The sequence below is a fragment of the Mauremys mutica genome, chromosome 3 (assembly GCF_020497125.1).
Source record: "Mauremys mutica isolate MM-2020 ecotype Southern chromosome 3, ASM2049712v1, whole genome shotgun sequence".
NCBI lineage: Eukaryota > Metazoa > Chordata > Testudines > Geoemydidae > Mauremys > Mauremys mutica.
The window spans coordinates 65,219,636-65,232,303 of NC_059074.1; the positions used below are offsets into that span (position 1 = coordinate 65,219,636).

Below are 12,668 nucleotides of genomic sequence, written 5' to 3' on the forward strand. Positions count from 1 at the left end.
GCCACCACTACCCCACCGCTATCCCAATATAACGCAGTTTCACCTATAACGCGGTAAGATTTTTTGGCTTCCGAGGACCACGTTATATCGGGGTAGAGGTGTATTTTAAAAATAAATGGTACAGGGAAGCTGGGGTGCGTTATTGAAAAGACTTTGAAATGAAAAAAGGCAAAACTTTCCCTTGGGGTGGTTGGTTTCTGGTCCTGTAATAACTTGCAGTTATTATGTAACATGCCAGATCAAATGTCCCACAGCTGGGACAATTCTTTCAGATCACATTATAGTTAAACCAGGCCTTCTCTTGAATTTGTATTTATGCTCAGGGTAGGTGCATGGATGAAGATTGGTAAAGGTACACTGAAATCTAATCTATTCTAAGTGCAGAAGACATTGTCACACTACATTTTTCTGTATTGACACTTCAAATAATAATGGTAATACTGTGCAAAATCAGTTGTACCAGAAATCACATTGGGTAAATGTTTTAATAATAACAACACTTACTAGGTCATTAGTAGCTGAAGATATTTTTTATTCTGTTAATTTTTCAGAAGAAATAAATAAAACAACATTAATTCAATTAATCAAATGTATAATGGATTGAAATAATAATCTCTATCTAATACAGATTATATTTGATAATCTAGTAGAGTAGTATTTTGGAAAAAAATATCCCAATAGAGGATAAATATGAAACCTTAAGGACACTTACATTGATTTTTTTCCATATTTTTTATTTTAAAATAATTGTGATTAGATGTAGTGCTTGTAAAAGGGACTGGACGGCATGATAGTTTATTTATCCACAGAACATGTATAGCACATACAGTGGGTAGTGAAAACTTTCCCCACATTAACAAGGTACATCAAGGAAGTGAGTCTCAGGCTAAATGGGAGAGGATTAGGGAAAGGGCTCTATTACTGAATAGGATAAAATAAAATATAGTCTATATATCATAATTATGAAGAAACATAACAATGCACACATTAGCAATTAAATAATACTATTATTTCATTAGTGTCAAGTAGTGGGCACTTGACCAATTTCTAAATATGTAGATTATTTAATTACAGGCTACTAATTGTCATATTTGTACAGGGAAAAGAGCCAGGAAGATGTACTGAACTGTTGATATTTAAGTCAGGATTAAGGTCTCCAGGAAAACAAACACATTGTTCTTTAAGTAACATATAATAGTAACATATAATATCTTCATATGTTATCTTTATAGTAACATATAATAGTCCTGATCTTCTGTTTCTAAATAAGAGTCCATATTCTGGGCTCTTACTCTTTCACACAAACATTTGTGGGTTGTGGGGCGGGAGCCTGGAAGGGAAGTCTCTCTCCCCACCAAAATATAAGTGGCTTTTTTGTACATATGTAGCTGGATAAAGAAGAGATGCTGAAATATTTTTAACCTAAGAAACATTTATTCACTGTGTCAGTTCTTTCCTCCATTCCTCTGTGCTAGTGCTAAAGTCTGGAAAAATAAGAATCCTGCTGCTTTCGTATGTTTATTCTTTCTTCTCTTTTACTGTTGTTAATATTTTATTTCATTCTTGGAGATCAAACATTGACAGTCATTGTATCCCTGGGACTTCGTTCTCTGCGTAAAATGGATCTTTTTTGCATTTAATTCAAAGCAAAGATTGTTAAACAAAATTTCATAAAAGTAATAGAATTCAAGCCCTTAACTTCAGTGGGAAATCCCAGAAAGCATAAATTGGCACTCTCATTGAGCATATTTGCTTCATTAAACATTTGTATCATACTTTCCTCTTCTGTCCTGACACAGAGAAAATAAAGGACAATAATCATTATTGTTCCATCCACCAGGCAGCAAGGATGCAAAAGATTTGTGAATCCAGCCTTTATATATAGACCCCATCTGTCCCATGTCCCTTCCTTCCAGTTTGTTTGCCTCCTTGTATCTAGAAGCATATGTCTGTTTTCTTTCTTTCCTTCTTCCTTTAGTTCTCATTCTTGTTTTATTTTATAGGGATAAGAAAGAAAAGAAAAAAGGGGGGAGGGGGAAGAGACTCACAAAAGGAGGACAAGGAAATGAATAACCAACTATTCTCGTGATCCTGGGGAAGAAAAGACAGGTGGAGGGAGTGTGTTGAAGATCGAACAAAGAGTTATCCATCTAGGTATTTGTTTGTTTATTTTTATGGTCCCATTGGCCTAATATCAGAAGTCAATACTGGAGTCCTCCACCTTTCATCAGGGTTCTTGGGGGAATGGGGCAATGCCTGAAGGATTTCTCATTGTCACCAATCTTGCCTTTCTCCTTGGTATTTGAGTGGCAAGCTATCTCCTAACTGCAGTGAAAGAAGAAATCCTGGGAAGACTAGCTCAGCTCAAATCTGGTGACCTCAAACGCCTTGGCAAAATTGAATGGCTCATCTTGACTTTATCTGCTAAGTTCACTTGGTTCAGCTGTTGAAACCCAATGCCCTCTTTAGCTGTGTCTTCACTGAGTATTATAATGGAAGCTTGAATGTACAACTTTCTCCTTTTCCCCCAGTTACTGAAAGAGCTGAGAAAAATAGGCTGAGACAGAGGTGGCGATATTGCTTGCTATTGGGTGGACTCACCACTCATGTTTTTCTGGCTTGATGAGCATGGCCATTAATCTCCTTATATGTATCCCAAAATGTGAGATTATCTGCCCTACGGCTTTGTTCTCTTCAGTTACCTACAGCACCTCAGGTAACTGTATTTAAGTTTATGGAATAGGGTTCCATAGAATAGGGTTTCTTGCTGAGATTGCTAAGTGCCTGGTGAATGTCAGAAAATTTTCCACATTTTATGTTACACATCTTGGACAATAAGAAGACATTTATTAGATAGTATAATTCAAGAAGCATTCCTTTTCTGAGTCCTTCAGAATGTTTTTGACTGCCTTTTAACAGTTTCCAAGGATCTACACCTTTGCTGTCTTCTTCATTTTTAGATCTTGAGATATTGCTTTCCACCTCTACATTGACTTTTCTGCTTTCAGTTATTTCAGAGGCCTTTACTTTACTGCAATAGACTCCCCAGTAACTCACTCTATTACTTCACAGTAGAAGCTTAATAGGAGCTGTCTTTCAAAGTAGCTTTTTTAGTTGCAATCACATCTGCTAGGCCAGGTAGTGGATGGAGTTCTCTTATTTTTACTCCTCATCTTCAGTTTTCCACTTAATTTAGGTGTTTTTTTGCAGTCTGCTGGACTTCATCCTGAAATTGAACATGGAGTTACATGTCAGCCAACTCATTGTCCTTCCCATTCTTTGCTCTTACCCAAGACCAAAAACTGCATTTGTTGGATGTGAAATCTATTATGTAATTACATTTATCTCATTTGCAGGAATTTAGAAACCGTAAGTCTTCGTGTGTGTTTTGTGACCTGTCAAACAGAAAAGACTGTGACAAAAGCTGCAATTGCCAGGTACTGGCAATTGCCAGTAGAAGTACACAAATATAAGTTGAAATTCCCAGAGGGTTTGTGGATGGTACCAAAGGAGCAGTGGAGGAAAAAAATAAAAGAAAAGAAGATTAAGTAAAACTAAAATATGGATACACAATAGAAGTCCTGTGATGGTGTGTCACCACATTGTTGTAACCAGAGAATCCCACCAAGTTCAGTGTAGACTACTGCAACATGCTGCTAAAACCTCTGAGTACAAAATACTATTAAAGTTGTACCTGTGTGCATAGACTTACTTTATACAAAATAGTATACAGTAATCCCTTTTAAAAGTATGGTATGGTATATGGATGCAGATCGTGACAAAATATGTCATTAAATTGGAACACCAAATGTGCAATAAGTAAATGTTAATGACCAATGCTAGGTCTGAGAACTATGCAACTATGTTGCATACATATGTCCTTCTTTTTTTTTCTTTGCACAGGGGTGATTCAGAAAGATTGGTTACTTCATGGAAAGCATGATGGCAAATTGTTCCAATGATGGCTCAGAAAGAAAAAACAAAATGCCGAAATATTATTTTATTACATAATGTATAGTTGTGCATTCATTGATTTGAAATTACGGTGTATAGCTTATTTTGAACTGCTGGCTGCCATGACTATGAAGCTTTCAAACCTGTTGCTTCATTTAGAATTATAAACCTGAGGAATTTTTTTTGTATGAAAATCTTTTGAATAATTAACATGACTGGATTATTCAAGATGACAGGGTGAACACAGACTCCTTTCAGGAAACACATTTAATATCTGTGCAAAATAATATTTTTGTACACAATTCACAGATTATCCTAATTAGTAAGCCTATCTTTATTCTTACATATCTGTAAAACTTTGTACAGGGACGGGATCTAGCGTCTATGATGATCACAAGCTCTTTGCATGAAATTTTGTATCTACAATTATTTTAATATTATGAAACTTTTGAAAAAAATGTTCACTTTTTTACAGCTAATGATTTTACATGAATTGCAAGCTGGTATCTAGTGGGGACTCTGTGGGAGGATGAACACGGAGGAGGTGGAGCTACTGAGTGACTCCAAGTATAGAAACTATGTAGCAGCAGTTGACAAAGCACTGAAGAACTTTGAATACTCCAGTGAATGGGCAGATTTGATATCAGCACTTGGAAAGCTAAACAAGGTATGACAGTAGCACACTTCAGAAGAGGCAGCAAATGTATGGGAGAATAAAGCTTTGAGGATTGATTCCTGACTATAACATAAAAAGATAAGGTTTTAACAGTCTTAAACCTAAAATATTATTAAACTGTTGGAAAAATAGCTTAGCAGGTTAACCTCCACATAAGTTAAATTGCTCAATGAACAGAAATTTCGGAGGTGCTAACAAGCTCTTTGATGATGAACACCACTTTTTCTTGATTTTTTCAGACTCCTGTTTCTTCTTTCTTCGTTCTTGAGATCATCCCTATAGTTCCCCCACCACCTCCACAAGAGGGAGGGATACCTCAGTGGTTTGAGCATTGGCCTGCTGGGCCCAGGGTTGTGAGTTCAATTCTTGTGCGGGGGCACTTAGGGGTCTGGGTCAAAAATCAGTACTTGTCCTGCTAGTGAAGGCAGGGGGCTGGACTCAATGACCTTTCAAGGTCCCTTCTAGTTCTAGGAGTTAGGTATATCTCTTATTATTATAATTCCTCTAATTATAAAGAGAAAGCTGTAGTACACTAGGAAGGGCTCTTTCTGTCCTCTTTGATATCCTTGCCTTTATGCTGACCTCTCTCATGCTTCCAGCCAGACAAGATGGTCCCTCACCCTGCACAGTAGCCCCATTTGGTTCTCTGCCTGTTACTCTTCCACACATACTTGTCTCCTTCCATCTTGGCTGTACTGATCAAGTCTGGAAGGAATTTACAAAGTGTATGTTTATTAAACCAATTGTGTAACAATTCATCTCCAAATAAAACAGCTAAAGACATAATCCTTGCCAAAACCAGCAGATTAAAACAAATTTGAAGTCTCTAGTACAAGCATTTTTGGTGCACTCATGAACCAAAAAATATTAGGAAAATGTTAAAAAAAAAAACAATCCCAGTTTAGTTTCTGAATCATAATATTTCCAAAAGTCTCTTCCAATTTGCTCCAAATTTGAACTACAAAATCACAAGTTTTACCATGGGCTAATATCAGGTATATGAAATTCTAAGGCAAGGGGTAGGATAGTGCAGCTAGAAATTGGGTTTATAATGGGAAGCAAGGTTCAGTCCAATTAGTAGTTAATTTTCATTAGGAAATACATACAGGTTAAATCCCTTGAAATAATTTAGTATGGAATATGAAATATTTTGTAATTTTCAACTGATTTATATATATAAAGCTTACAGGCAAAAGATGTAATGTTTGCTGCTTACTCTGTGGGTAATCTGGGACCAGAAAACTGGTAAAGACATTTTTATCCATGTTTCTAATGATTTTTCAGTAGAAACTATTACTAAGATAAATGAGAAAGAGAAAGCGCCACATTTTTCACAGGAGCACACTGAAAATCCTTCACTCCCTTTCTCTTTTAAACTGGTGTAGCTTTGTTTATATTTAATCTCATCACTTCTAAACTTTTTAGCAAAATTAATAATTTACTCTAATTTACATTATTGGACCAACCCTATATATCTCATGCTCCCAAAACTACTAGTGAGAGTTTTAGATGAGGCCAGGATACAGGATTGGACTCTGAACATTGTTATTGCTCTGTCAATTAGTCAGCAAGATAAAAATATGTAATAACTCAGTGTACTTATGTGGCACTGCACAAACATAGGCCCTGATCCTGCAAGAAGCTCCATGTGGGCAGCCCCATGTGCTCCCATGGAGACTCATTGAACACTGTTGGGTTCCATGTGTGCTCACAAGTCAGCCCATGTGGAACTCCGTAACGGATTGGAGCCTCAAACTAACTGATCTGAAGCACTTTTATTTTGCTCACTATGTGCTGTGGAATATTCAAAATTTGGGAGTATTGGTATGATTGAGGAGGACTATAGAGTAGTCAATTTGTATAAAAAAGCTTTAGCTTTATTTTTTAATGTTGGTTATGGAATTCTCAGTACATTCTTACACTAAATAATGATGCATTATTAACAAAAACATCAAAAAATTCAAATGCAATTCTGTATTCCAATATCAAAGGTAACTGTGAATTCAGTTATGTCAGTTCTACAGTTTTTTGTTTTGCACACTGCATCAATCTATGCTTCTTAAACAGCAGCTGTTGATTTTTGCCTGGAATAATTTTAAAAGGGGTCACAAAGAGTCCTTTTTCTGGTGACTTTCTGCTGGCAACCTGTATAGGCAGCTGGAGAGTTTTAATTTCTGTCCTGAAATATCACAGTGATACATGTGCCATAAAAACTTGAATAAAATAGAATAGACAAACTTTAACTTGGGCCCTGATGTAAGTGAAATTGCACCTATTTACTCAATTTCACTTATGACAGGCACAGAGTAGGCCTCAGGGTAGAAGACAGTAGAAAATTTATTAAAATTGAAATGTGGGACAGTTTTGTTTGGGTCGTAGAAATATATTATGTCGCCCAAGTGGGATATTTTTAATTGATTTAAATTTTTCTTGGCAGGTTTTACAAAACAATGCAAAGTACCAGGTAGTACCTAAAAAGCTGACTATAGGCAAGCGTCTAGCGCAATGCCTTCATCCAGCCTTGCCAGGTGGGGTTCATCGGAAGGCACTTGAAACATATGAGATTATCTTCAAAATCATTGGACCCAAGCGTCTGGCTAAAGATCTTTTCTTGTACAGGTAAAAATAGTTAAAAATGTCATTAACTTTCAGATTTTTAGTTCATCTAATGTAGTTTAGAAGACTTTTTCAGTTTCATATTTTAAACATGTTTTTAAAGATTCTATACAGATGGACAATATATGCTGGAGCAAAATGAGCCACTTAGCTGCAGCATCTTGCAATATGACAAGTTACAGGCTGATGATAAACACAATATCCTGTAATTTAACCAAAAACACCACTGCTGATGCTTGGTGTAGGAGGACAGGCTCCAAGGTGCTGAGCATCTCCATTAAAGGTGGCATATGCCATCTAAGGATCAAGTACTTGAAGGACAAGCAGTAGCTTTTAGAGAGAAGTGTTGTCAGTAGCTACTGGTGTGGTGCTCTGCCCTTGTTCGATGATGATAACAGTCGGCTGCGTGCGTGTTACCTCTGTGCGCTGCCCCAGCCCTGCGCAAATAGCTGACACCGCAGACCCTGAGAAAACCCCCGAAGACCACAGACTCTAGTAAGGTACAAAGGCACCCGGCCAGGTTTATTGTCAAACAAAGCACAGTAATAGTTTCCTATAGACTCTACAGGACATACTACGAATATGTGCCCCCTGGCAATGGACACAGCTCAGTCAGTGGCGGGACACTCTACTGCCCCCTAGGCTGGGTGACGATGTGCACTTCCAGACCTATTTTTATACAGGTGCAGAACAAATTACTCATCCCTCCTGACGTATTAAGGTGCAGCCCCTTTATTCATTAGGGTGCTGCTTCTCCCGTTACATGTTGGTTCAAACAAATCTATTCATTATGTTCAGGGCTGGCTCTGGCTTTTTTGTCGCCCCAAGCAATAAAAAAAAAGGGGGGGGTGCGAGTCCACCGGAGCAGCGAAGGGGGAAGGAACACGGCGCAGCGGCAAAGGGGGCGGGGGAGAAACAACACAAAAACCGTGCGACTGGAGCGGCAAAGTGGGGGGAGGAAACAACGGTGCAGCCGGCAAAGCAGGGGAAAAACAAAACAAAAAACCCTACAGGGTGGCTGGAGAAGGGGGGGAAAAAAATGGCTGTGCCGCCCTAGGTTTGGGCGGAATGCCACCCCCTTGAATCTGCTGCCCCAAGCAGGAGCTTGCTCAGCTGGTGCCTGGAGCCGGCCCTGATCATGTTGTCCTTTTGACCCTGTCTTTAAGATGCACCTGCCTGTTCCTCATTATCTGTGTGGAGTGTTCTGATGCCATTTTGGCACAAGTTCCTCTTTTTAGCACTTATGTGTGGATACACCTGCTTCTAGCAACCCTCTCCTCTCCACCTTCTGTAAGTGGGGCCTGCCTCTGGTTTACAGCCCCGCTTTTGCTTAGCAATGCCTGGAAGTACTTTGGTTCAGGCTTCAGGCCTCAGACTGGGCCTCTGACACAAGAGTTTATGTTTCAGGGCCTCATCTTAATACAAGAAGTATTAGCTGGAGACCAAGACAAGAGGGTATTTGAGAAACACAACGAGATACTCTTTGGTTGTTGAGAGTGACATGGCACTTTCCCATATATATCTATAAATACATTTCTTCAGGCAACTTCATATTTTTAAAATATTTTCATTTCTATCATGTATGAATAACACAGTTTTGATAAAGTTTTCTTTTCATCAGGGATTGTTAGGTGTTCTCTGGGCCTCTTACATCAGTGTGACTTCAAACATAATTTTTCCTAACATATACTGATTATTTATTCATTCAGGGTCTGATCTATGACGACACTGGGTTTTGAATTAGGCCCTCAATGATTCTGAAAAATAAAATTGTGTTCAGAATTCTTCTGTTTTTTACACGTTTGTAGTAATTTATGAGATTTGGTGCAGACAGTGAAGATGTATTTTCGTTAGTTAGAAAACCTCTGATTTGTTCATCAGATTTAAAACTGACTTCTGTTTTCCTGAAATAGCTATAGAAGCAGCACTTGCACATAGCAAATGTAGAAAATCACTTAGACACCGAGTTATAGAAAGATCAGATAAAAGAACAGCCTGTGCTGACTTATAACATAAAGGGATCAACCCAGTGAAGAGATTCTTTTTTTATATGCAGTCCTAGTTTTTGATCATTTGGGCAGCAATCATAATCCAGGAATGAACCATAGCTTTAGCAGTCTGCCTTGTGTTTGGCTCTGTTTAGATAGATTTTATTGTTTTGGAATGGGGGTATGGAGAAGGGGTATTAGTTTATCACCCTCACAATGTGGAAAAACCCTCATAATAGGAGTAAACCACTGTTCATTTACATTCATTCAATGTATGCTTATAAAATTAAACTTTCCTTTAACCCTTTTTAACATTCACACATGAGCAATGGGGCTATTGCTAGTTTGAGGACTCACTTGTGGGCTGAATATCTGCAATCAATGGATACTGTGTTGTTTTTCTTTAAATTATTTTGTGTGATATTTGTATGTTTATTTTGTTTGTCCTGCATCTTATTTTTGTAAAGTACAAGATCATAGTTTTTATTATAGGGAAATAATTTTCTGTACTTTTTAACTTCTTCAAATTAAAACATTAGTTCCCATTATGCCATGTCTACGTTTCTCTGTTTTCTTTATAGACTTGAAGATGCTTTTCTTGTGTTTTTTTTTCCTTCAGTTATAATTCTTTTCCTACTATCCTGCGCTTAAGATTTAATTTTGCAGAGGTGGATCAGTTAAAATGATAGATTTTTTTCCCTCCAGTCTTACTAAAGTAGTTCAGTTTCATCTAGTTATATACTTGTTACAAGTCACATGCAGTTCTCTATCTCCCTTTCTTGAAATGAGATTGATAAGACTGCATAAAGTCAACTAGGGGCCTCATTGTACCAGTCTATTAACCTGGGACGTGCTCATCACCATAGTGTCGCTGTGCGAATACAAAACACTAAGATAAAAATATATTCTTGTGACAGTGCTGAGCACTGCTATAACTGTTTTGTGTGACCTAGTTTAGGTGTGTCACATGAATAGCTTCCTGAAACAGTATTATTGTATTTTATTATTTACAGTTCGGGGTTATTTCCTCTTCTTGCCAATGCTGCTATGTCTGTCAAACCAGCATTACTCAGCCTGTATGAGATTTATTACCTTCCTTTGGGAAAAACATTAAAACCTGGTCTGCAAGGATTGCTAACTGGGATTCTGCCTGGTTTAGAGGAGGGATCAGAGTATTATGAGAGGTAAGAATATGATATACTAATATATTTGTACTAATAAAATATTGGTTTTTAATTTCATGAAGTGTTGAGTTTTGCTGATATGTTAAAAAAAATAGATATTTAAGTAACAGGTTTTATCCAGAAAATGATGTAATCAGAGATGAACATTAAGTTGATATCTTTTTAAAAGATTCTGAATATTATGTTAGAAGAAAGAGAAACTACTAAATAATGGCATATATTAAAAGGAAATCAAATCAGGTAGGCCCCAAATTGAACTCATTTTACAGTTTTAGAGATATGTAATGCACTAGAAAAATGTATTTCTTCCATTTTAGTGGGTCCTCCCCCATGATTGTTTTACCATCTTTACAAACTTTGAAAACAAATAGGTGTAACACTTAATCTTGGTCCAAAATATAAATCTAAATTAAGTGCAAGGTATAGTAGACAAGAGCAATAGGATCTTCTCTTCAGTTTACACACTAAAATTCCTATAATAGAATTGACCTTTCTGAGTGCAATGTATATATGTGAATACAAGTTTGCAGCAGTCGCCAGGGAGCAGCAGCTCTTTCTGTCTGGGGAGTCCAAGCCACAAACAGGAGGGGAAGAATGCTGTGATATTGTTGACAAGCACTGTAGCCCATGTGCAACTAATGGTAGGATCTTGTCCTTATGGAGGATGAGAATGCACATAGTCTTTGGAAAAAGTTCTCTAGTTTTTTCAAGCTAAACTCCAAAGCAAGTATTATAGACTCTCCAAGTAGGGAGCTATTAGTATGGAGTTTACATATTCTTTATATTTGAAGTCCCAACACTGTAAAACTCTTAACTTTCACAGTTTGAGTCCAGTAAGAGCAATCATAGAATCATAGAATATCAGGGTTGGAAGGGACCTCAGGAGGCCATCTAGTCCAACGACCCTGCTCAAAGCAGGACCAATTCCCATCTAAATCATCCCAGCCAGGGCTTTGTCAAGCCTGACCTTAAAAACCTCTAAGGAGATTCCACCACCTCCCTAGATAACCCATTCCAGTGCTTCAGCACCCTCCTAGTGAAATAGTTTTTCCTAATATCCAACCTAAACCTCCCCCACTGCAACTTGAGACCATTACTCCTTGTTCTGTCATCTGGTACCACTGAGAACAGTCTAAATCCATCCTCTTTGGAACCCCCTTTCAGGTAGTTGAAAGCAACTATCAAATCCCCCTTCATTCTTCTCTTCTGCAACCTAAATTATCCCAGTTCCCTCAGCCTCTCCTGATAAGTCATGTGCTCCAGCCCCCTAATCATGTTTTTTGCCCTCTGCTGGACTCTTTCCAATTTCTCCACGTCCTTCTTGTAGTGTGGGGCTCAAAACTGGACATAGTACTTCAGATGAGGCTTCACCACTGTCGAATAGAGGGGAATGATCACATCCCTTGATCTGCTGGCAATGCCCCTACTTATACAGCCCAAAATGCCATTAGCCTTCTTGGGAACAAGGGCACACTGTCGACTCATATCCAGCTTCTCATCCACTGTAACCCCTAGGTCCTTTTCTGCAGAACTGCTGCCTAGCCATTCGGTAGTCTGTAACAGTTCATGGGATTCTTCCGTCCTAAGTGCAGGACTCTGCACTTGTCCTTGTTGAAGCTCATCAGGTTTCTTTTGGCCCAATCCTCTAATTTGTCTAGGCCCCTCTGTATCCTGTCCCTACCCTCCAGTGTACCTGCCACTCCTCCCAGTTTATTGTCATCTGCAAAATGGCTCCTGTCTGTTTCTTTGACATGTATATATGTTGAACTACAAAAGTGGGTGGGGAAAAATGGCACAAAAATGTAGATTATACCATAAGAAGAATAGAGAATGTTTTGGGAGAAAAAATTAAAACAACTTTGTATCGTAGTCATGATTTTTGCAAATGACAAGGCATGTTAGGGTGTATCTACAGTGCAGTGAGGCACCTGTGGCTGGCCCGTGCCAGCTGACTCAGGCTCTTGGCAGAAGGGTGCTGGAACAATTTTTATAGTTGGGATGCTGAGAGCCATTGAACCAAACTGTAAACCCTGTATATAATAGAAACCACTTCAAGACAGGGTAGCACCGGCAGCACCCCTCCAGGAATTAAAGATGAATCTTTAATTAAAGATTATGTCATGTTATGAAACCCCCAGGTATACATCCAACCAAAATTGGCAACCCTAGCTCGCGGGGCTCGGGCTAAAGGGCTGTTTAATTGTACTTTAGATGTTTTGGCTTGGGCTTCAGTCTGAGACCCAAAAATCT

General features: G+C 38.3%; 1 protein-coding gene across 1 annotated transcript in view; it reads left to right on the forward strand.

The window, feature by feature from the left end:
• Positions 1-12,668, forward strand: part of DOP1A (DOP1 leucine zipper like protein A) — a 140,792-nt gene that overhangs the window by 56,805 nt on the left and 71,319 nt on the right. The window contains exons 2-4 of the mRNA XM_045009646.1: positions 4,430-4,621; positions 7,068-7,249; positions 10,248-10,418. Coding sequence (XP_044865581.1) covers positions 4,484-4,621; positions 7,068-7,249; positions 10,248-10,418 — 491 coding nt within the window. The 5' untranslated portion in view covers positions 4,430-4,483. The remainder of the gene's footprint in view (positions 1-4,429; positions 4,622-7,067; positions 7,250-10,247; positions 10,419-12,668) is intronic.